We start from the raw sequence: 26600 nt of genomic DNA on the forward strand, positions 1-26600 counted from the left end.
AACAAACAAGAAGAAAAACAAGCACGAGGTGTGCCCCCTCCCCTCCCCCCACCCACCCAAAACCCAAATATCATACACTGTAGTATAGAGGGAAACTCTACAACCACACACTCACATACACAGGGAACAAAAATAACTGCACAGGATCAGGATATGATCATTCTAATAAATTCTTTAATGAGTTGGCCGTCCGTTGGCGATCCCTTCTCCATAACCTATCCAGTGGTAAGTCAGAATAAGAAGATCTCTGGAAAAAAGAGTATAGTTTGGAAACCAAGCCGCTATTATCCCTTTGTGTAGTAACCAAATTATAAAGAGGGTGAATAAATAAAGCTTGCTGTAGGGGAATACTGTGTGCATTAAGAGCATGTCTAAGTTGTAAATAAAAAATGAATGAAAAGGGCAGCAAGGCAAAGGTGTCTCTCACATCCTGAAAGGAGCGTAAACCTGAATCATTAAAAATGTCACCTAGATAGCGGATGCTACTGTTACTCCAAGGAGATGCTGTGATGGGTCTGCCTGCAATCATAAGATTCTTGTTGTGAAATAGCGGAGAGAACGTGTGCAATTTACAGGATATTTTAAACAGGGATTCAACTGTGCGCCAGGTCTGGATAAGAAAGGAGACTATTGGACCAAAACGGAGCTTGCATTGTGAATCGGACATGTTGGAAAAGAGTACCTCTTGCAACGTCATTGGTCGAACGATATCTTCCTCCAATTCATGCCAAGAAACAGATATATCAGCATTAGCCCACACAAAAAGAGGTCTAAGGACAAAAGAATAAAAGTACAACTTAAAATCAGGAACTGCTAGTCCTCCATCTCCTCTACCTCTCTGCAAGGTTACCAGTTTTAAGCAAGGCTGCTTTTTATTCCAAATAAATTGTGAAATACTAGAATGAATTTTCTTCCAATAATTGACAGGGGGCGCAAGGGGAATCATAGAGCACAAAAAAATAATTCTAGGTAAAATATTCATTTTCACAATGGAGATACGGGCTTGAAGAGAGTTGGTCCATCTATCTAAATCTGATTTAACTTTATTCCAAATTTCTAAGTAGTTGTGGGAAACAATGCGATTCAGGGTTGGGAAAATATGTACTCCAAGATATTTAAATTGTTGTACAACAGGAATATTACGTGGAAATTGTAGTGCTTTAGCTGTGTCATTAAGGGGTAATAAGGCAGACTTATTCCAATTAATTTTGAAACCAGATAGATCACTAAACTCACTGCAGATGGAGAGCAGAGTATGAAGAGATTGGACCGGGTTCTCCATAAATACAAGCACATCATCAGCATATAACGCCAGATGATGGGAGGTACGGCCAACTGAAATGGGCTGCATGGTAGCAGATTGACGGATCATCTGGGCTAAGGGTTCTAGAGAAAGCTCATACAACGCTGGACTCAAGGGGCAACCTTGCCGGGAGGACCTGGAGACAGGAAAAAAAGGACCTTAAAAAGGCGGCTCATGCTCGAAAACCCTCCAATGTGGCTGAATTACAACAATTCTGCAAAGATGAGTGGGCCAAAATTCCTCCACAGCGTTGTAAAAGACTCATTGCAAGTTATCGCAAACGCTTGATTGCAGTAGTTGCTGCTAAGGGTGGCCCAACCAGTTATTAGGTTTAGGGGGCAAACACTTTTTCACACAGGGCCATGTAGCTTTGGATTTTTTTCTTCCTCATTAATAAAACCCTTCATTTAAAAACTGCATTTTGTGTTTACTTGTGTTATCTTTGACTAATGTTTAAATTTGTTTGATGATCTGAAACATTTAAGTGTGGAAAACATGCAAAAAAGTAAGAAATCAGGAAGGGGGCAAACACTTTTTCACACCACTGTATGTACAAAATTCCCACCAAAACCCATTTTTTCAAACACAGCCCACAAAAAAGGCCATTCCAGCCTATCAAAGGCCTTCATGGCATCCAATGAAAGAACTGCAGATGGTGTCTTCTTACCTGCTGCTGCATCTACTATATGTAGGAGGCCTCTAACATTATCAGCAGCCATCCTGCCCTTAATAGACCCCGTCTGGTCGCAATGAACTAACGTGGGCATGTGGTCTTGGATGCGTCTGGCAAGCACTTTTGCATAAATCTTAAGATCAGCGTTCAGCAAACTGAGAGGTCTATAGCTGGCGCAATCAACTGGGTCCTTGTCTTTCTTTAACAATAAAGAAATTAGTGCAAGGTTAACATCTCTTGAAAAACCTCCTTCGTCTATTGATGTTCTCACCATATCTAACATTAGTGGGCCAAGTTTGTCCCAAAACGTTACATAAAGCTTGGGAGGTATCCCATCAAAACCTGGAGATTTATTCCTTTGCATAGTAAGTGCTGCCCCCTTCAGTTCTTCTAAAGAGATTGGAGCATCCAGATTTGCAGCATCATCTTCTGAGAGCCTTGGAAGGTCTATCTGATCAAGGAAGTTAGCACACCTATCACTATCCGCTTGAATCTCTGACTGATATAGGTTAGAATAAAAGGTTCTGAAGGTTTCATTTATTTGTTTAGGGTCAGTTGTGACATTACCCGTACACGACCTAATGGATGGAATATCTGCAAAGGATTCATTGGTTCTGATTCTAGAAGCCAAAAGATGGCTGGGCCTCGAGCCATGAAAATAATATCGTTGTCTAGTCCTGTGTATTAGGAACTCTGATTGTTGTTTTATAATATTATTTATTTCCTTCTTAATAATGTCGCATTGTGTTTCGATCTGTCTGGAATAATTTGTTTGCGAATCTAATCTAGCAAAGTCTGCCTCTAAGTTTTGTAATGTAGCAGCTCTAGCCTTGCGCATGTTCGAAGAAAATAGAATGGTGTTACTCCTGATGAATCCCTTAACAGCATTCCAGAGAACTCTGGGATCTTCTACTGAGCCCACATTAATATCTAGAAAATCTTGTAATTGAGTTTTAAACTGTGATTTATAAGCCTCATTCCCCAATAATGAAGAGTTGAAGCGCCATCTAGCTGCTTTTTTAGATAAACCACCATTAAAACATTGCCGAAGACCCCTTTATGATCCGAAAGCGCCATAGGAAGAAGAGTGACATTATTAATATTCTGAAAAAGCTGAGGTGAAGAAAAAAGAACATCTATACTCGAAGAGGTTTTGTGCCTGGTTGAGGAGAAGCTGTAATCTGTCAAAGTAGGATTAAAAGTATGCCAGACATCCATCAATCCTAAACTCTCCACCCAGGCCTGTAAGGCTGCAGTCGCCAACTCCTGGTCCTTATTAGCAGTCGTACTAGACCTTTCAGATGCCTGTCAGACAGCATTCATATCAGCACCAACAATAAATGAATATTCAGTCAGTTGCAACATTTCCTGAGTGAGTGTGCTATAAAATTCCCTATCAAATTTGTTGGGGGCATAGGCTGAGATAATAGCTATCTTCCTCCTGTACATTTCTACTTTGGCAATTGTCACCCTCCCATTATTGTCTGCCCATATATCCAAAACTTTAAGTTTCAACTTACGTTTACAAACAATGGCCACTCCCTTGCTTTTCGAATCCGCTGAGGAAGATGCTATGGTGTGATAAAATCTGTTGGCCAGGTGAGCTGAGTCCTTCTTTAATAGGTGTGTTTCTTGAAGTAAAGCTATGTCTGATCTCCTTCATTTAAGGAAAGTAAGGACAGTAGCTCGTTTATGGGGTATATTCAAACCATCACAATTCCACACCAGGATTGATAATTCACCCATTAAATTGCATTATACTCCAAATACTGCTCACTGATCTAGACAGAGTGGTAAGTAGTCAGCATAGACAGGATCTCCTCATACTAACCAACATCAATTTCTGTGCATGTTCCCCGAAACATAAAAAAAACACATCCCTCACAATATTCCTAAAAACCCGAAGGTGGCACCGTAACCCCAATGACAGAACAAATACACCCAAAAACAAAATATTAACACATACAAAACAGTAAAGAAAACAAAGGCTTTTATGTTGATCTGCGATTGGTATGAACATAGGGCCGCGAAAGAGCAGGACCCAACCCAGTACTTAACTGACACAGTAAACCGTTGAGTAAATATAATAGACCAAAAAAAAATAAAACAGCAATAATCTTCCTTACCAAAATCAAATATATCAGACCAGCCCCCGAATGTTGACTTAATAAAATAAACAAAAACAGAGGGAGAAAGAACATCCCAATCTCACATCCATAGTGAAACAACAACAAAAAATGCAATCCGGGAATTGGGCTATGAATCTGCATGAGAGGCAGTAATTCAGTCAGTGGATGAGACAAACACGGAATGAAATAAAGATGTATCCAGTGGATCATTTGAGACTTCAAATCCAAGAAAACTGTCCACATATCAGTAACCATGAGCCGGTTAACGTGCCTCATAACGTTAGTGAAGGAAGCCGATATGGAATTGGCAGCTAGGATTAGCTTGCAGTTCTACCATGGCTAGCAACTTAGCTTAGCATTGTGGAGTAAAGACATAGTGAAAACATGTGAGGGTCCAAAGGACAGAGGGATGTTGTATGCTGTAAAGCCCTGTGAGGCAAATTGTGATTTGTGATATTGGGCTTTATAAATAAAATTGATTGATTGATTGATACTGAGTGACGTGTAGCCATTAAAGCTGGCTGTGGATATAGTTATCAACTAGTTATCGGCATCACCACCCTCCGCCCCGGGCTGTCCTCTCAGTCACGACGTGATATATTCCTCAGCTTTCCTCGGAGATTGAAAGGCTTCCACAGCGCCAGCTTTGGACTTAATCTTGAGGGTAGCCGGGTAGATCAGGAAGAACTCGATGCCACTGGCCCTTGCTTGATCCATGGCTGTAGAGAAGGCCAAACGACGCCTCACTGTGTGGGCACTGTAATCCGGTGAAAAGCGTAGTTTCCGACCACCGATGACAGGAGGATTTCTTCTTGCAGCAGCGAGGATGTCTTGTCTGACTGTGTATCGAAGGCAGCAGAAAATCAGAGTGCGGCCCGTCACGTTTGTAGCCCCGGTACAGTTGTAGATGCGGTGCGTCCTTATAATCTCTCCCTGGAGGTTGCCAAGAGAGGGGAACCACTTCGGCAGGTTTTGAGTGAGAAACTGGATGGCATTAGATCCCTCCGTCCCTTCCGGCATTCCATTGATCCTCACATTGCAGCGTCTGCTCCGGTCCTCCATGTCTGCTAACTTAGCGTGCATTGCTTCCAAACCGGTATCATGCTCAGCCAGTTTGCTGGAGTTAGCTCCCACATTAGCTTGCATTGCACTAACCTCGTTTCTGATTTTGCCAATTTCCTTCTTTTGCGATGTAAAGTCCGCTCAAATACCAGACACCTTGCCTTGAAGATTGTCGAGGCGTGCATCAAAGCCAGCCAAACGGGTGTCCATACTAGCAATACGAGTGTCTATTTTTCCCAGCACGCTGTCCACGCTGATTAGCCTTGATAGCACAGTGTCCATTTTAGCTTCCAACTCGGCCATTGCGCCCTTCCCCGATCTCAAAATCACCATCAGGCAAAGTCTATCCCGTATTAAAACGTCGTGGCTCCTTACTCATCACAAAAAATTGCTTGCTGTCCAAGAAAAAATCACTCAAACGATCTTTATAAACAAAATTGTAAGCGATGGATTGAGGAGCTGAAATCTATGCAGCCATCTTGTGCAACCGCTCACCGGACCGGTCCTCCGTTTCCTGAAGTCAGAGGTCACTGATGGTGTGGACCCCTCCAGTATGCCTATCAGGAACACATGGGAGTGGAAGATGCAGTTCTTTACACCTACATCTACTTGGAGGAGCCGGGATCTTGTGTGAGGATCCTTTTTGTTGACTTTTCAAGTGCATTTAATACTATCCAGCCCCCCATACTGAGAGACCGGTTGGAGGGGATGGGAGTAGATTGCTTCCTGACCTCCTGGATAACAGACTACCTGACAGAACGGCCTCAGTATGTCAGGCTTGGAAGCTGTGTCTCTGAGATGGTCAGGAGCAGCACTGGTGCTTCACAGGGAAATGTTTTAGTGCCGTTCCTGTTCACACTCTACACAGACGGCTACATACAAAAATACAGCTATTGTGGCTTGTATCAGGAGCGATCAGGAGCAGGAGTACAGGGACCTTGTGGATGCCTTCAGGGACTGGTGCAGTAAGTGCTGTCTCCACCTTGTTACAACTGTAATTTATGTAAGTTTGTGTTTTTCCTGCATGTGTTCTCTCTGCATGTTCTGTTGTGTGTATGTAAATAGGTGTGTGCCACAGCCCGGCGGTGATTGGCGGATCGGTTAGGTCCTGGCTCCTGATTGGCTGCAGCCGAGGGCATTCGGCTGTTAAAGGGCCAAGATGGCGGTTGCCGGCGAGCTAGCAGGCATTCCTCACCTTCCTCCTCTCCCAACCAGCCACACATTGTAGTGTTGTAGTGTTGTAGTATTGTCCTGAACCATCATTTTGTATAGATTGTTAAATAGTAGTGGTGGACTGCCAGTTTTGTTACTAACAATTTTTCTCCTGTTTATTTAGTTAGGGAGGTAAGCTTTTTGTCATTTGTTTCTTATTATTTGGTTAGGTTATTTACTTACTCCCTGGACAGGATTGTTTCGTTTGTTATTTTGGCCTTAGTCCACCCTGACATTATTATTTCTCTTAATTCTGTTATATATATAAATATTGTTATTGTTATTGTAATTAACACTATTGATCGTTCCACACGTTTGTGTCATTGTGGCAACTTGGGACTTGGGGAAGATGGGGCCTTTCATGTTATGTCTCAGACACCCCTAGACTGGGCATAACAACCTGAACACAGCCAAAACCAAGGAGATGGTGGTGGATTTCAGAAGAAAGAGGTCACACCACCAACCAGTCTCCATATAGGGGGAGGACATTGAGGTGGTGCACACTTACAAATATCTGGGGGTCCTCTTGGGTGATAAACTGGACTGGTCCTCAAATAGTGACACCCTCTACAGGAAGGGCAGAGCAGCCTGTTCTTCCTGCTGACACTGAGGTCCTTTGATGTGTGTGTGGAGATGTTGACCATGTTCTATCACACAGTAGTGGCTAGTGCACTTTTTTTACGCTGCAGTGCGTCGGGGAAGCAGCTTGACAGACAAAAACACCAAGCGATTGGGCAAGCTGGTTAAAAAAGCTGACTCAGTTCTTGGCAGGAGACTGGACCCAATAAGAACTTTGGTGGAGAGAGGCACATTGAACAAACTAAAAGCTATAATGGACAATAGCAGACACCCTCTCCACAGCCTCCTGGAGCAACAGAGGAGCAGCTGCAGCAGTCAGCTCATCTCACTGCGTTGTAGAACAGAGTGTTTCAGGAGATCCTTTGTCCAAACGGCAATAAGACTGTTTAACACCTCCTGAATCCAGTCACACACACTTAGAAACATCACATTATCCACAACTGGCTGGACTGTGTAATGGACAGTTTTATCGTAATTTAATGTCTATTTGTGCACTTATTTTATTTTAACGTATTTTATTTTATGTCTATTTTATTATGAGCTGCTGGACAGCTGACTTTCCCTTCTGGGATTAATACAGTTCTTTCAATTCTATTCTTTTCTATTCTACTTCTAGCCTGTCAGAGAACGCACTTTTTTTTGCTTCTCCCGTGTGCTATACGAAGTTTAAGTTTAAGTTTAAGTTTATTTTACTTTATTAATCCCCTGGGGGGAAATTCAACGTTTTCACTCTTGCTTGTCAATTACACACAGGTCTGAAAGACACACACATGCACAAACAGGACCTATACATGCACAAAGTGGAGAGATCTCAGAGTGAGGGGGCCCTTTGGTCAGGTGCCCCGAGCAGTTGGGGGGTTCGGTGCCTTGCTCAAGGGCACCTCGGCAGTGCCCAGGAGGTGAACTGGCATCTCCCCAGCCACCAGTCCAAGCTCCATATTTGGTCCGGACGGGGACTCGAACAGGCTACCCTCTGGTTCCCAACCCAAGTCCCTATGGACTGAGCTACTGCCGAAGGGAATGGTACCTGGTCAAGAACAGGCTTTTGGAATCTCAAGCATCTTTCTGAGAGGATTACTTAACATGAAAGCAGTATGACAACCCCGAAGTGTTGGGCAAGCTACTTGGAAAATGTAGAGCTAAGCTACCAATGTCAGGAATCACACACACACACACACACACACACAACCCGTTATTCTACATCAAAATAACTACATTTCACTACATTGAAGCATTGAAGGATAGCCTTGCTAAACTAAAAACTGCTATGGAGACTTAGCATAACTTAGAGGAAAAGACGTTAGGCTGTAGACGTATCACACACTTCGTAGTTGAAGAAATGTAAAAACATTTTTGTTATTCGGCGTATGGGGTACAAATTTTTACAGCTGGGGAATGAGTTACTTTAGTTCTACAACAATGATCATTTAAAATGAAAAAGGTAAAGAAAAAGAGCTGCATGTGGCTCCTGAGCCGCAAGTTGCCTACCCCTGGTCTAGGTGAATCGAATGAACTGTAAGACATGGTTCTGAATAAGGTTATGTTGTAGGACTGGATTTTTAGTTTGTGTTATTTTGAATGTTAATGTGATTTTGAAAATCAAAATGTTAAATACAAGAAACTCCCACTATTACATGTGAATATTTACACCAATATCTAATTATTTTTTTCAACAATATTTTTGAATTTTACACATACAGACATAAGTGGAACATGATCACTGAGTTACATTTCTCATAAAAACCTCCATTACATTTCACATGTTCCACATACTTAGAAAAGTAAATTGACACAGACAAAAAAACAAAAAAGAATAAAAGTAAATAGTAACGACTCAGCACCTCACAACAAAGTCAAGATGATTGTGCACTCTGATTTGCAAGAAAGTCCAATAAGGGTCTCCACACTTTTTCAAATTCTTCTGCATTTCATCTGGTTATATAAGTCAGTCTTTCCAGTACCACACAGGATGCCATTCCTTCACCCACACGTTTATCGAAGGTGTATTCATTTTTTTCCAAGATAGAGCTATCATCCTCCTGGCCTGCAGGAGTCCAAAGTCAATCAAAGTTGAATGTTTTGAGCTGACTGTTAAGTTGTCTGGATATATACCTAGTATGCACAACTTTGCTTGGTGGGGCACCTTCACTCCTACAACCTTAGATATACTCTCTTTTATTTAAATCTGTCTACAGATTTTATTTGTTTTTCCAAATTTTCCATCTCTATTCTTTGTTGTTTGGCTTTGGAGCTTGTGTAGCTAATAATTTCCCCCCTAATGTATGATTTGAAAGCTTCCCACCTTGTGCTAGCACTAGTTTGATCTGTACTGAATTCAAAGTAGCTATCTATTTTAGTTCCTACATGTTTAACAAAGTCAGGGTTATGTAGCCACCAAACCTGCAATCTCCAGCTAGGGGGACTGTGAATGAGTTTTGTTATATGAATACTTAATGAAATAGCAGCATGATCACTAATTACGATACTATCATACCAGCAACTTTTAATCCTTGATAAAAGCTCTCTTGAAACAAGAAAATAGTCAATACGAGAGCGGGATTTACAAACACTTGAGTGACAGGAGTATTCTATCTTACCAGGATTATGTTCTCTCCATACTTCAACTAAATTTAAATCCACAATATACTGTTTAAATAATTTTCTAGTTTGCGCCTTATAAGTATTGCAGCCTGTAGATCGGTTTTGTACTGGGTTTAGAACGCAATTGAAGTCACCCCCAATTATATAAGAGCCTTGTAAAGTGGACATGGTCAGAAAAAGATCTCAATATCTAATATTTAATAGAAGTTTACTTGTGTTCTTACACAAACAACTGACAATGCAGTAAGACATCGGTGTGATGAGGAGCTTTTGTCTGTGAATGGGATTCCTCTGGAGCCACTGCAATCTAATGAACAATACAAACCAATGAGACACACAGGAATTCTCTGCAAACCTTTCAGATAAAATGTGCACTACTGGCGCAACAAATACCTCTGTAAACCTCTGAATTTCCACTTTGGATTTGACAAATCTTCTAAACACATCTTTGAATCATCAATGCAGAAGAAGGTACATGTTGCCCATTTTCTGAGAGAACGAGAGTAAACAGAGAGATTTGTCATCCATCCATCCATCCATCCATCCATCCATCCGTCCATTTTCATCTGCTTATCCGGGGCCAGGTTGCAGCGACAGGAGGCTGTGCAATGTACTCCAGATGTACCTCTCCCCAGAAATGCTCTCCAGCTCTTCTTGGGGGATCCACAGGTGTTCCCAGGCAAGTGAGATATATAATCTCTCCAGCATGTTGTGGGTCTGCCCAGGGTTCTCTATCCAGTTGGAACCCCTCTAACAAGAGGCGCCCAGGAGGAATCCAAATCACATGCCCAGACCACCTCAGCTGCCCCCTTTCTCTGCAAAGGATCAGTGGCTCTACTCCTGTTTGTGCTTCTCACCCTGTATTGATGACTGAGCCCAGACACCCCACAGAGGAAACTCATTTTGACCACTTGTATGTGCAGTCTCATACTGTCAGTCACTACCCAGAGCTCATAACCATAAGTGGGGGCTAGAACATAGATGGACCAGTAAATTGAAAGCTCAGCTACCTCTTCGCCACAACAGTCCAGCGCAGCACCTGTATCACTGACACAGCACCAAACTGCTATCCATCTAATGCTCCATGTTTACCTCATTCACGAACAAAACCCTGAGATAATTTAACTCCTTCACTTCAGGCAGTAACTCTCTCCCAACCAAGAGGTGGCAATATACCATTTTCCGGGAGAGAACCATTTCCTCAGAATTGGAGGTGCTGACTCTCACTGCAGCTGCTTTACACTTGGCTGCAAACATCCCCAGTGCATGCTGGAGGTCATGGTGTGATTAAGTCAACGGAACCACATCATCTGCAAAGAGCAGAGATGCAATTCTTAGGTCACCAAACTGGACCCCTTCATCTCTGGGCTGTGCCTTGGCAACCTGTCCATGAATTTTGTAAACAAAATCGGTAACAAGGGACAACCCTGGCGGGGGACAACACATACTGAAAACATGTTTGACTTTGTGCCAAGTGTGCGAACGATATGCACTACAATACTCCCCGTTGTCATCCTGCATAATTTGAGGATTAAATGTGATAATTAAAAGATTCAGTATGGAGAAATGAAACTAATATATCTTTTACCTCAGAGTAGATTTATTGAATTTAAATTTGGTCTGACCATATTTAATGGTCAGCTGTTGGAACTACCCGTCGGATATTTGATCTATTAATCCCTTTAACTGATTTGCAACAGTTATATTGCAATGGCAAAGAGGCTTAAAAACAAGCTACTGACATTTTCCTTATGGACGAAGAATAAACAATTGTCTCAATGGTGACTTTGGGTGTGGTGGATAAGAGAGGTGTCATCAGGTGAAGGCTAGTTATCACACATCAGTTCTGACAGCTATGGCTACTCCCAGTCAGCTGGAAAAAGAGAGTAGGAAGACACTTCATTACCACAGTGTCATGGCCTATGCCCCTGCACTCTCTACTACAAAGGGATTGAGAGGAGGTTGCAGGTTATTGAGAGGGGTACACTTGCTCTTTCCCCCTTAAATCGCCTACTCATTGGATACATTTATTAATCAGAACACTCACATATGAAGGTGTCACTTGCAGAGAGCTTTTTGACATGGCAAGATTTTGCTTTTGAGTGCAGTGAATGATATTGTGATAAGGATGAGTACTGTAGTCATATCGCCCACCACCTTTAATAACAGCAAAATCTTATCATGTCTCAACCCCACCATGAAGGAGAACTTCATCAAGCTGTGTAGAAGAGTTATATTTCTCAATTTAGCTGTTTTCCAACACCATTTTTTCATTTAAATATGACCTTTACGTTATAACAATATGTTATCACGTCATAGCATATGTCTGATAGTGAATCTTTTTATGCTATTACCTGACGCTTCTGTAGTAATGCTGTTGTAATCAGTAAACAGTACTTAATTTTAAAACTGGTGCAATGATAATAATAATGTATTAAGGTTAAAATGTTTCAATATTGACCCTGAAAAGTAGTGCTGTAATTCTGTCACATATAATAAAAAGTAACAAAAGGTCTCTGCAGACTCCACGGCAGCTAAGAAATCTTACCTGTCTGTAAAACTCATGACATATGGGCATGTAACCAAGATGATTTTGATATTCATTTATATACATATCCTTTTATTTACTTATTTATTTTCTTTCTATGAAGCCCTTATATTTTTTATTTTATTGTGAACTTCCCCAAAATCCGTTTCACCTGTAAATAGGTTCCTGTCATGTTGATTTTTGTGGCGTATCTTGTTTTTTCCCTGGGGACGACATTTGCGTTACTCATTTGTTGCGTAACATCATATGGTGACACACAGTGGAATATAATGTACATACGAGTCCGTCAGCTTAGTCTCCGTCGCATGGACACGTTACGTTGTTAATCTTGATGTTAGATTTAAATTTAATGTTCGTCCAGCTAATTAGCCTTGGGCTAGCTGCGTCGCGGCAGTTAGCATGCTCGCTAATATTGACGCAACGGGTATTTTGACTGTCATTTTGTGGTGTTTTGATCCTGGAGGGTATGCTAGCCTCATGGTTTGATGGTGTGTGATGGATAATTGTGATGTGTCACTCATATGTAGCTTGATATTTGCTAATGCACTGTATTGCATATGACTTTGTTTTTTGTAGAATGTGGAGAGGAGCTGGTGCATTACTGACGTCCTATGTGTTTTTTATTCTGTTCCAAAAGGTATGCCTGTTACTCTGGTTATCTGAAATTAATGCTGTCTTGTTATGAAATGTTATTTGAATTTAATCTGTATGGATTAGTTGAGAGGTTAATAATATGCACTGATTTTGTACTTTTATACTGTTTATATTTACATGCCATCTTTATGGGACATTTTTTTCTTTTTCATTTTCACATAGTGCTTAATGCAAGACAGTTATTGTCACTATATTAATTTGAACGCTTCAGTGAGACTGTATGCTCGGAGCTGAATGTGGAGAGGAGCTGGTGCATTACTGACATCCTATGTGTTTTTTATTCTGTTCCAAAAGGAATAAAATTCCATGCAGACCTTCAGTGCTGGTGTGTGTCTCACTCAACGCAACACAACGCAGATTTGAGCAGAACTGAGTCTGCTACAACTGGTGCCGTGACCCGGATACTTCAGATCAGCCACTGCAGATCGCCGAGGTCAAGCTGCAACCAAGTAAAAGTATCTTGGTGTGGGCAGGGAGAATCCGAGGACAAAAGTGGCTGTTGACAAAAGTTTTTTTTTGTTTGTTAAGACCTGATTTCTATTGATTGTCTCCTCTTAATTTTGTACAATTGACTATTCATTGTATTCAAACCAAGAATGGAGTTTACACCAGTTGCTAGTATTGGGAGGGGTAGAGGGTCAATGCCCGTATGGCATACAGACAAGGGGCGGGAGGGGCAGCCAGGTCCCCGTAGGAGTCTACATGTACTTGATACGGTCGATGCCACCCCGGTAGTGAAGCCCAAGTCCTCCGCACCCAGTGCTACAAGTAGTGACAGCATAGAGCAGTTACGTGACCTGCTAGGGGAGATAGGGACACAAATTGGCGAGTCTGTCGTTAATCGCATATTAGCCAGTCAAACGCCTACCCCCACAAGAGGTTCTCCACCCTCCATGACTCTCCCCCCATTAGGGCCTCTGCCCTCCACACTTGACATGTCTGGACTGAACGTCGTGGTGAAGACTGATACCAAGGAACCACCAATCTACAGAGGAGATGGCACTGACAAGTACACTGTCCAAGAGTGGATAGACGTGATGGAGGCCTACCTACACAAAAAGAGCTGCCCTACTGATGAACAGGTAGACGAAGTCCTCAGCCATCTCTTGGGGCGGGCAAAGAACATCGTCAAAGTGGGGCTAAAGAGTAACCCTGAAAGAGCCACACACCCTGAAGCAATATATGACATTCTGAGAAGATACTTCTGCGACCACCCCATGTCAAGCTTACCACTGGCCGACTTCTATGCCACACAGCCAGAAGCAAAAGAGAGCCCAGTGGATTACTGGGTCCGGTTGAACACAGCAGCCGAACAAGCTGACAGACACCTGCGAAAGAGAGGAGGGAGGATGGAGAACATGTCGGCGGAGATCGCCATGATGTTCATCAGGAACTGCTCCGACCCTGACCTCTCCAGTGTGTTCAAGTGTAAACCTATCAGCAAATGGTCGGCCATGGAAGTACAAGAGGCCATCGATGAGCACCAAAGGGAACATTGTACAAGGAAGAAACCAGCTAAAACAGGGAGAGTCCATGAAGTTACAGCAGCTGCCATTACCTGCATTCCTGTGGTGGAAGGGCCAACTATGCTGAGAGCTAGTGTTCAAGAACATCCCGCGCAGACAAAGGTGAGCGCAGTCACCACCCCAGAGGTAGGAGCATTAGAACGAGTACTGAGTATGTTAGAAGGCATCCTGGCCAAAACATTTTCACCTGTCCAACAGTCAACCCAGTGGGCACGGCCCACTTCCTGTCGTGTGTGTGGCGAGAAGACACATGTCACACGTGAACACTGTATGAAGGAAAAGAGATGCTTTGGGTGTCTGGAACCTGGCCACCTAAAGAGGGACTGCACAAGGGCCACAGCACTTCAGGCCCAGCTAGAGGGCCACACAGCCAACCAGGGAAACTGAGTCACTCACACTCGGGAGGGCAAAGTGTGAGTGCATCATGTCAGACCCTCAAAACGGAAGAAGACTTATGCTCCCTGTATGAAGAAAGCTGTAAGTCCGCACAGAATGGCACTGTCATAATTTGCCAGAACATACAGAGACTCGAGAAGGCGGACAGTCTGTTCTACACTGACGTGCTAGCAAATGACCAAGTTGTACTGAACGCCCTACTCGACAGTGGTTCAATGGCATGTACAATCAATGAAGATGCTGAAGAGGAACTCCACAAGGCAGGGTCGCTACCAGAGAATTCTCAGTCTAACTTTGATATTGTCCTGGTGGGCTGTGGTGGTGTGCAGGTGGAGCCCAAGTGCATTTATCAGTTGAAACTGAGCATCTACGGACAAGAAGTGAGTGTGCCTACATTGGTCGTACCAGGCCAACATGACCAGATGATAATAGGCACCAATGTGCTTAAATACCTGCTGCGCCAATTCAAGAAAGACCCCAGCTATTGGCGCGTAATGAACAAATCTGATTCCTCTGATGATCAAAACATTGAACAGTTCTTGAGCATGCTCTCTGGCATAACCAGATGGCGGGGCAATGAGATCCCAGACACCATTGGAACAGTGAAACTAACTCAAGCAGTGACACTGATGCCCATGCAAGAGCATATTGTGTGGGGTAAGCTGCCCAGCAACGCTCCTGTTTCAGAGGGAAGCGCCATCTTGGTAGAGCCGACAAAGTCTCAGTCACACAGGAAGAACATCATGGTAGGAAGAACTGTGGCTTCAATGAGTGGTGACAGGTGGGTACCTGTGAAGGTTATGAACCCAAGCAACAAACCTGTAACACTGAGGAGGAACACCAAGTTGGCAGATGTTTTACCATGTGTGGCACTGGAAGATTTTGATCTGGACATGGACCGTGCCCCTGACACAGAATTGAGAGCACAGGGCCAAAGCCTGTTGAAAAATGTTGATCATGCCCAGGGCACCCCTGCGGCATCCACCCCTCAAGATACACTCACCAGCTTCGGATTGAATGACATTGACATCAACTCGTGAAGTATCACCCTACTGGAGGGGCCGACTGGCAGAGCTCATACAGAGGTATGAAGATGTGTTTTCCAGGGACAAGTTGGATTGCGACAAAGCCCGGGACTTCGTCCATAGGATCCATCTGACAGATGACCGTCCGTTCCGACTACCATACCGCCGAGTTCCACCAGGGCAGTACCAAAAGTTGAGAGAAGTTCTGCATGAGATGGAAGAAAAGGACATAATACGCAAGTCCTCCAGCGAATGGGCCTCTCCGCTGGTACTGGTATGGAAAAAGAACGGTGAACTGCGCATCTGTGTGGACTACCGGTGGCTGAATGCACGCACAATGAAGGATGCTCATCCGGTACCCCACCAGGCTGACTGTTTGGCTGCCCTGGGGGGAAATGCCATATTCAGTGCCATGGACTTGACGTCGGGGTTCTATAACATCCCAATGCATGAGCAAGACAAGAAGTTCACTGCTTTCACCACACCAGTTGGCCTCCATGAGTTCAACAGGCTACCGCAAGGCCTGTGTAACAGCCCGGCGAGCTTCATGTGCCTTATGATGAATATCTTTGGAGACCAAAACTTCTCGACTCTGTTGTGCTACCTTGACGATGTATTGGTTTTTGCACCAAATGAAGCAGAAGCCATCAAAAGACTTGAAATGGTTTTCGGTCGTCTGAGGGAACATGGTTTAAAGTTGGCCCCAAAGAAGTGCCACTTTCTTCGACGAACCGTCAAGTTCCTGGGTCATATCATCGATGAGAGAGGAGTCTCTACCGACCCTGAGAAAGTGCATGCCATCACTGGAATAACGGAAGCAGATCTAATGATGGAGGATGGAGTCACCCCTTCAGCGAGAAAGATCAAATCTTTTCTCGGCATGGTCATGTATTATCAGAAGTTCATCCAGAACTGCTCCAGTATGGCAAAGCCACTGTTTGCATTGACTGCTGCTGCACCAGGCAAAACAAACGCAAAGCGTGCTACGCACTTAAGGAAGCTCAGCCCGAGCGACTGGGCTCTGGAACACAGCAGTGCGTTCAGCCAACTGAAAGCCGCCCTGCTGAACTCTGTAGTACTAGCTCATCCTGACTTCAGCCGCCCATTCATCCTCTCAACAGATGCTTCACTGGATGGATTGGGCGCTGTAATCTTCCAAGTCCCTGAGGGAGAGAGCAAAGCGCGTCCCATTGCCTTTGCAAGCAAATCGCTGACTCGTGCACAAGCAAAGTACCCCGCCCATCGTCTAGAGTTCCTAGCCCTCAAATGGTCTGTGTGCGACAAATTCAGCCATTGGTTAAAGGGAAACACTTTCACTGTCTGGACGGATAATAATCCGCTAACGTACATCCTCACCAAGCCAAAGTTAGACGCCTGCGAACAGCGGTGGGTGTCGAAATTGGCACCATACAACTTTAACATCCAATACATCCCAGGCAGTAAGAACACGGTTGCAGACGCCCTGAGTAGGCAGCCATTTGTGAGGAAGCGAGTTAGTGAAAGACTCACAGCGGAACCATATGAGGCTTTGATGGATGAAGCACAGCAGATTGGGTGCGACTCCATACAGGACACCTTTCACTTGAGCACAAACTGCCAAGGGATGAAGCAGCTTGAGTCTGGGGTGGAATGTCGCTCTATGAGCAGTGAAGAGGTGACAGCAGTCCTGGATGGCCAAGGTGAGTGGGAGGAGGGGTCGAAGGGAAGAGCCATTTCCTGGTTGATGCACGATGTGCAAAGGCTGACTCCACCAGGCCAAAGTGCATTACCAGTATTTTCCCTCAAAGAGCTCCAGGACAAGCAACAGGAGGATGCCTCATTAGCAAGAGTCATTCATTATGTGGCACGTGGCAGGAGGCCGTCCAGGAGAGAGCGGGTCAAGGAACCGCTCAAAGCCCAAAAGATAATGAAACAGTGGGAAAAGCTCAAGCTGCTGGATGGCATCCTATACAGAGTGCTCAAAGACCTGCTGACGGGAAAGAGGCGCTACCAGTATATTGTTGCTGCATCACTGGTCAAGCAGGCTCTGCAGGGTGTTCACGATGAGGCGGGGCATCAAGGGCAGTACAGAACTTTGTACCTGGCGAGGCAAAGGTTCTACTGGGTTGACATGGAGCGGGATGTCCGGGATTATATCCGGTCCTGCAAGCGTTGCGTGGTGAGCAAGACACCAGAGCCCGAAGGCAGAGCCCCTCTTGAGAGTATTAAGACCACCAGCCCTCTCGAGATGGTCTGTATCGACTTCTGGTCAGCTGAAGTCCAAACCGGGAAGAATGTGGATGTCCTGGTCATTACCGACCACTTCACAAGAATGGCTCATGCCTTCCCATGTCACGATCAGACAGCAAAGCAAGTAGCTCGCCAGCTCTGGGACAGATATTTCTGCGTCTATGGCTTTCCGGAGAGAATCCACTCCGATCAAGGAGCTAATTTCGAGAGTCAACTGATCCAAGAGTTGCTATCGATCGCTGGAGTGAAAAAGTCAAGGACAACAGCGTATCACTCTATGGGAAATGGCGCAGTTGAACGCTTCAACCGGACACTGGGAAGCATGATCAGAGCACTACCTCCACAATCGAAACAGAAATGGCCCCAAATGCTGCAGACGTTGACTTTCGCCTACAACTACTGCTCATGAGTCGACAGCCTATGCTCCATTTTATTTGATGTATGGAAGGATCCCTAGACTCCCAGTCGACGTGATGTTCCACAACGTGGAAAGGGACTGTGATGTTGCAGATTACGACAAATATGTCTGTAAGTTGAGGGAGGAGCTACGGGAGGCATTGGCATCTGCTCAGGTCAATGCTATCACCAGTCAGCAGCGCCAGGCCACGGGGTACAACCGCAGAACCAAAGGCCATGACATTGTGGAAGGAGACCAGGTTTTAGTGGCCAATAAGGGTGAGCGCGGGTGCAAAAAACTGGCAGACAGATGGGAGTCAATCCCTTAAGTCGTGGTTTCAAGAGACACGAAGTGCCATACTTACCGCATCAGGAACAGCAGCAATGGCCATGAAAAGGTTGTACATCGTAACCTCCTCTTGCAGGCCAACTTCCTGCCACTCGAGTTGGAGGACGAAGAACCTGAACCATCATTCGCTGAGTCGACCGAGTTCAACCGTGATGAGACAGGAGGGGATGTGTCGGAGGCTGCCACAAGGGATGAGATAGGGGCCCGAACAGCCAGTTGGGTCTTGAGCAATTCCAGCCCCAGCCCACCCTCAGAACACCTTAATGGAGATGGAGATTCAGTTGATGGCGCAGATAATGTGGAGGCCGCTGAGGAAATGAGTGACAGTGTGAGCCAGGGCCCAACAGATGCGTTGGGTGCAGTGGAAGACTCGGCTGATCCAGCAGATGATGTGGGATCTGAAGTCACTGAGGAACCAGATGACAGCACGAGCCAAGGCCCAACAGATGTGTCGAGTGTGGTGGATAGGGTGCTTGCTAGTAGTCATCCCCCAAGTTCAGTGAACAACGCGGTGTCTAGGATTAGGACAAGAGTAGGTAGGCTAGTGAACCCTGTTAATAGACTGATTCATAACATGACACAGCAGAAGAGAGTTTCAGTTTCTGAAGTTATTTGTCCCTAAATAGTGAGTTGAGTGTCCCTGTAGGATAGTGTGGGTACAGCAGTGTAGGCACCTAACCTAATACTCAGGTAAAGCACATTTTACAGTAGCAGTGATGGTAGTAGTATGTCCCCTATTTGAAAGGATACACATTGTGTTACCTTAATGTATTCATGTATGAGGCGGTGTATAAGGCACCCCTTTGCTGCAAGTGTGCTTTAGAGGGTTGCGCACCCCTCGAGAGTCACTTTCCCATTAGGTTGGGTAGTTCGTCGGCTGCAGAGAGCAAATGTCTGGGAATACTCTGCTAGTTTTTGAAGTATTTTGGTGAAGTTCAGAGGGGAGTATGTAACCAAGATGATTTTGATATTCATTTATATACATATCCTTTTATTTACTTATTTATTTTCTTTCTATGAAGCTCTTATATTTTTTATTTTATTGTGAACTTCCCCAAAATCCGTTTCACCTGTAAATAGGTTCCTGTCATGTTGATTTTTGTGGCGTATCTTATTGTTTCCCTGGGGACGACATTTGCGTTACTCCGCGGGGCTCACGCTTCAGTGAGACTGTATGCTCGGAGCTGGTGAGTCACATTGCTAAATGCTCTCTTCATTATTCTTGATAATTGTTGCGTTTTATGAATGAACATCATATGGTGACACACAGTGGAATATAATGTACATACGAGTCCGTCAGCTTAGTCTCCGTCGCATGGACACGTTGTTAATCTCGATGTTAGACCGAGTAAATTTAATGTTCGTCCAGCTAATTAGCCTTGGGCTAGCTGCGTTGCGGCAGTTAGCATGCTCGCTAATATTGACGCAACGGGTATTTTGACTGTCATTTTGTGGTGTTTTGATCCTGGAGGGTATGCTAGCCTCATGGTTTGATGGTGTGTGATGGATAATTGTGATGTGTCACTCATATGTAGCTTGATATTTGCTAATGCACTGTATTGCATATGACTTTGTTTTTTGTAGAATGTGGAGAGGAGCTGGTGCATTACTGACGTCCTATGTGTTTTTTATTCTGTTCCAAAAGGTATGCCTGTTACTCTGGTTATCTGAAATCAATGCTGTCTTGTTATGAAATGTTATTTGAATTTAATCTGTATGGATTAGTTGAGAGGTTAATAATATGCACTGATTTTGTACTTTTATACTGTTTATATTTACATGCCATCTTTATGGGACATTTTTTTTCTTTTTCATTTTCACATAGTGCTTAATGCAAGACAGTAATTGTCACTATATTAATTTGAACGCTTCAGTGAGACTGTATGCTCGGAGCTGAATGTGGAGAGGAGCTGGTGCATTGTATGCTCGGAGCTGAATGTGGAGAGGAGCTGGTGCATTATTGACGTCCTGTGTGTTTTTATTCTGTTCCAAAAGGAATAAAATTCCATGCAGACCTTCAGTGCTGGTGTGTGTCTCACTCAACGCAACACAACGCAGATTTGAGCAGAATTGAGTCTGCTACAGGCAGACCCCTAAGCTGTGTGTGGAATATTAGCACTCACTCTCTGTGTAAGAAGGCAGCACCAGTCTGGCCAGCAGCAGGATATGAAAACCTCCCGTGGCAAGAGGCGACAGCCATCTGAATCTTAGGTCCATGACTGTTGGTACACTCTCCTCCAGTGCTGACGCTGCGCTGATTGGCTACAACCTCACACAGTTATAGAATGACACCTGCAACGAGACAAAAGAACTGATGTGAGGATAGTCTGACTTTTATTTGCGTCTAATTGAAACGACCATATAGTCCTGAGGTCTCCAAGGTCTATAAAACAGTGCGTAGGATCCATACTAAAACTGTGAATGCAGGCAAAAGCTGAAAATGGCATGTGCCCAAAAAATATTCTGATTTATAAAACCATGCAAACACCTGCCAGTGCGTAGTTTCCTTTTATAAATCCCAAATCAGCTTGGAATTGTTTGTACATGGATAAGCCTCATATCTTCTACATACCCACATTCAGCCATAAGTGGTCAAAGCACAGCACCTTATGCACTGGGAGATAGGGTCAATACTGCCTTAGAAAAGAAAGAGTTTGCATGTGGTATTTACCTGAATCTCTCCAAAGTGTTTGGTGCTGTCAACCATGATATATTACCTGCAAAACTGCACAGATAGGGATTTCATGGTTCTAATCTGAAATGACCCAGTCATTATGTTTATTTTAGACAGCGATATGTTAATGTTAATGTTCATGTTAATGGTACAGAGTCTGTGAGAGTTGTGATACAGAGTGGGGTACCACAAGGGTCCGTTTGAGGAGCCATATTGTTTTTCATCTAGATCTTGCAGCAGTGTCAAACACTATACGGCAAATATTTTTTGCTGATGATACTAATTTAGTTGTGGAATGAGCTAAATTACATGTTGATCGTGAAAAAATTTCTCAAGTTACACAAACAAGATTTCTTGAAATCTTAATTGATGAGAATGTCACTTGGAAAGATCCCATCAGTTTTGTTTGCAATAAGGTTACAAAATCTCTTGGAATTATTAGGAAAAAAATGCCCTTTATTACATCCATCTTGTTTTTTAACATTATATTACAGTCTAATATATCATTATCTTACTTACTGTAATATTGTCTGGGCAAGCACAAGATTTTTTGCTGTAGAAACCTTTTCTAAGAACAGCAACTTGCTCCAAGTCATATGCTGCAACCTCTCCTCTTTTCTTGAAATATAATGTATTGACCATTTCTGATATTAACATTCTTCAAATATGTACGTTTGTTTTCGAAGTGAAGTATATGAATACAGACTTACTAGAAATCTATTCTGTTTTTCTATCTACTTTGTCCTTGTCCTACTACAAAAAGAAACGTAAAGATGGTTTGATGACAAAAAAGATCTTGTACTGTATGGATCCTTACTGTGTTGTGTGGCTGCCGTGTTTCTCCAAAGTACTGATTTATTTGATGTTCTGGTTATTTCTCTCTGTTGATTGTGTGGAAGACATGTATCTTTATTGACAGTTTTACTGTGCATCATGTTGTATTTTTAAAGGTATTTCGCTGTAACAGCAATATGTTATCTCAGTGTCTGAAGAGCAAAGTCTGAAGGCCAGAAGCGCCATTATCCAGTTGCTCTGTGGTTCCAACTTTACAGGAGGACAATTTTCTCCTGAACACTTTTTTATTTTTTGTACGATTCCATTGTTACACTGTTTAAATGCATAGCCTTTTTTAGTTTCCTAGAAATCTGGTGTGTAATTATTGTCCAGTGAGAACCATGCAACTCAAAAATGTTTCATAAAGTGAGAAAAATAGCAATGTTTTAAACCTGACCATCTTGAAATTTAGAGGATGTCAGGGGTTTCATGTGACAAAGAGCAGTCGTGGTAGGCAAATTTTTAATTAAATGAAATGAGAATAAACTACTATTTTCATTTTTGTCTCCATTGTACTCAATATTCCAATATTAATTACTCAATAAACCATTAATTCTTTGGAAAAAAACATTTTTTGCTGACGAACCATTTGAAAAAAGTTCTTTATTGAACCATTTGCACCCACAAAGAACTTGAAAACGGTTCTTACGAGAAGCTTCCTTTTCAAGATTCAAGAGGTTTATTATAATGTGCACAGCAAACATAAACATGGTTACAGGCAATGAAATTCTTTGTCAGTTGCCCTGACACCACAAAAATACACTGACTAAAATAAATAAAAATAAATTAAAAAAAATAACAAGTATTATGTACAGTCAGATTTGTTGACTATTATTGTGCAAATAGTACTAATATTGTCACAGTTTCAAATGTGCAAAAAATGTTTATACTGTATAAACATTCAAGATATTGTCACATTGTCCAATATGTATATGTACAGAGAGACAGATAATCACTGGTTTAGTAGTCTGATGGCCTGTGGATAGAAACTGTTTTTAAGTCTGGTTGTCCTTGCTTTCACACTTCTGTAGCATCTACCAGACGGCCGGAGTGTGAACAGTGTGTGCTGTGGGTGGATTTGGTCCTTAATGATGTTGAGTGCCGTTTTTGTGACCCGGGTGTCATGGATGTCCTGTAATAGGGGGAGGGCTACTCCACAGACAAATTGTGCCGTTTTCATGACTGGGGAGCCTTTCTGTCCTGAACAGTGCAGTTTCCATACCACACTGTGATGGAGTTTGTCAGGATGCTCTCCACTGTGCATCTGTAAGAGTGCATCTGTAAGGAGTTTGGAGGATAGTCCAAATTTCCTCAGCTTCCTCAAGAAGAGTCTCTGTTGAGCCTTCTTGATGATCTGCTGTGTGTTGTGAGTCCGGGTAAGATCCTCGCTGATGTGGGTGCCAAAGAGTTTGAAGGTTTTCACCCTGTCCATCTGTGTCTCATTGATGCGTAGTGGGGCATGCTGGTCTCTGCTCTTCCTTGGGTCGATAATCATCTCCTTAGTCTTCTCCGCATTTAAGGAGAGATTATTTTCCTGGTACCAGGACACCAGCTGAGCCACCTCTTCCCTGTAGGCTGCCTCCTTTCCATCGGTGATCAGCTAACGACAGTTGTGTCATCAGCGAACTTGATGATGGCGGTGTTGCTCTGGGAGGGACGCAGTCATCGGTGAACAGGGTGTACAGGAGTGGACTCAGCGTGCAACCTTGGGGGGTCCCTGTGCTCACTGTCTTTGTGCCTGATGTCCTGGTACCAACTCTGACTGCCTGGGGTCTGTCTGTAAGGAAGTCCAGGACCCAGCGGCAGAGGGGGGTTGTCAGTCCAGGGTGAAGAGCTTGTCAGCCAGCCTGTCTGGGATGACTATGTTGAAAGCTGAACTGTAATCTACAAACAGCATTTGAGCATAAGTGTTTTTGTGTTTGAGGTGTGAAAGGATTGTGTGAATGGCTGCATTAAGGGTGTCGTCAGTGGAACGGTTCTTGCGATATGCAAATTGCAGTGGGTCTAGTGTATTCAGGATGACCTGTTTAATGTGTGACATGACTATTCTCTAAAAACACTTCATTACAATTGAAGTGAGTGCTATGGGGCGATAGTCATTCAGACAGGCACTATTGTGGTGGCCGGGGATGATGTCGGGGCCAGCTGCTTTCTGGGGGTTAGTCCTTTTCAGAATCTTACACACCTCAGTCTGAGTCACAGTTAGCGAAGAGCTCTGTGCTGTCTCTGCTGGTAGAATCCCTCTGCATTGGTTGGTGCTGAGCGGTAGTGCGTTGTGGCTGGCTGTGACCCTGGTGCTCCTCTGCTAGAAGTCGGCGATGCAGACCCTGCCACATGCATCGGGAATCTGAGTTGTTGTAGTATCCCTCCATCCTCAATCTGTACTGCCTCTTGGCTTCCCTGATGGATTGACACAGGTCATATCTGGCCTTTTTGTAGCCCTGCTGCATCACCGGAGGTGAATGCAGTGGAAGGTACATGCAGCATGGAACATACCTCGCGGTTCATCCATGGTTTCTGGTTTGGATACATTCTGCAACACTTGGTGGGGACAATATTATCAATGCACATGCTGATGTAGCTAGTAACTGATGCATATTCATCTAGACCTACAGAGCCATCCTCTCTCAAAGCAGCGGTCTTAAACACATTCCAGTTTGTAGCATTAAAGCAGTCCTGAAGCACCAAATCAGTCTCTCCATTCCAAATTTTATAATTTTACTTACTAGGGGGGCTTGTTTGAGGGGCTGCCTGTATGCTGGGTAGAGGAACACAGAAATATGGTCAGACTGTCCAAACTGGGGGTGGGGCACAGCCTTGTATGTGCCCCTCACCTTGCTGTAGACGTGGTCCAGGATGTTGTTCCTTGTCAGAAGGCCCACGTGTTGATGGAACTTTGGGAACACAGTCCTGAGGTTACGGTGGTTAAAATCCCCAGCAACAACAAACACGGCATCTGGGTGTGCGGTCTCTGCCAGTCATGTCGTGCAGTAGTCCCAGGGCGGTGGTCTGATCTGCGCTCTGTGGGATGTAAACAGCCAACATAAACACAACACTGAAGTCCCTCGGTAAATAAAAGGGTCTGCATTTTACCATCAGTACTTCGATGTCCGTGCAGCAGCGTTTCTCCACCACCTGAACATCCGCACACCATCTGTTGTGACATAAACACACACACCGCCAGCTTTGTTTTTACCTGATGCAGATGTGCGGTCTCCGTGGTGCACGGAGTGGGTCTGTAGCTGAATGGTGGAGTCTGGCATACTTGCAGTAGTCCAAGTTTTCGTAAAAATCAGAGCACAGCACTCTCTGATTTCACGTTGCGATGTTATCCTGGTTTTCAGCTCATCCATCTTGTTTTCAAGAGAGTGGACATTAGCTAAAGGAAGGCTACGTAGCGGTGGTCATGTAGCTCTAGCCTTTAGCCTAGCATGTAGCCCACCTCTGTCTTCGGCGCACTGGACGTCCGCTGCTCTGCCCACACGAGCCCGCCGGCTGGAGATGGTAGAATCCAAACACAGGAGAAGGCTGCAGTCCAAAATGTCTGGGTTGGGCCCGTGGTAAACTTTTCCAATGTCCAAAAGTGTTTCTCTGCCGTATGTGATCCTTGAGTACAAGCACTGCATATTAACTACACTCATTAACACTAAAATAAACAGTAAACAAAGTCTGTGTCGGGAGCACGTCGCAAACACGTCCGCCACGGGGGGTGCCATGTTAGTAGTGTTAAAGTTCTTCAAAGAACCAGAAATGGTGCCATAAAGAACCATTTTTGATGGTTTTTGATGGGATCTTCAAAAAGCCATGTAAGGACATTGTTCTTTAAAGAACCTTGGCCTGAAAGGTTCTTTGTGGAACCAGAGATGGTTCTTTTGGCATGGCATCACTCTGAGGAACCATTATCGGTTCCAGTAAGCACCTGTATTTTTCTGTGTGTAGTTCTTTTCAGTAAATTAGTAACACACAGTGCCACCACAGTATTTATGTTTACAGTAATCTGACTGATTGCTTCATACCTTGCCAAAATGATGCTGACAATCAGTGGTAAAGCAGTGATGTCTGGCAAACACTTCTGGACACTTCTGGGAGCGTACACTGGCGCGCTAGCTGTCGCTGCTCTCCGGGATCTTTTATTGATTGAATTGGGGCATTGCCGTTGCCTCCCTTGTCCTTTTAGTTAAATTAATTGATAGTCCCATGTGCCTTGTACTGATAAACATATGTGTTTTGACTTAACAACTGATCAATTTTGCGACCAGCTGCCAGATCACCTGCCTCCCCCAGCTGCCTATGTTCAGTGATGGGAATAACGGCGTTATAAATAACGGCGTTACTAACGGCACTACTTTTTTCAGTAACGACTAATCAAAAAAGTTACTGTCTCCCCCGTTATAACGCCGTTATGGTTAC

At 43.9% G+C, this 26600-nt stretch overlaps 1 protein-coding gene across 1 annotated transcript in view; it reads right to left on the bottom strand.

Moving 5' to 3' along the window:
* The window catches only part of LOC126396256 (receptor-type tyrosine-protein phosphatase F-like), a 706276-nt gene that overhangs the window by 575490 nt on the left and 104186 nt on the right, over positions 1–26600 (bottom strand). Inside the window, exon 2 of the mRNA XM_050054194.1 lies at positions 20806–20974. Coding sequence (XP_049910151.1) covers positions 20806–20899 — 94 coding nt within the window. The 5' untranslated portion in view covers positions 20900–20974. The remainder of the gene's footprint in view (positions 1–20805; positions 20975–26600) is intronic.

The sequence above is a fragment of the Epinephelus moara genome, chromosome 10, assembly GCF_006386435.1.
Source record: "Epinephelus moara isolate mb chromosome 10, YSFRI_EMoa_1.0, whole genome shotgun sequence".
NCBI classification, from domain to species: Eukaryota; Metazoa; Chordata; class Actinopteri; order Perciformes; family Serranidae; genus Epinephelus; species Epinephelus moara.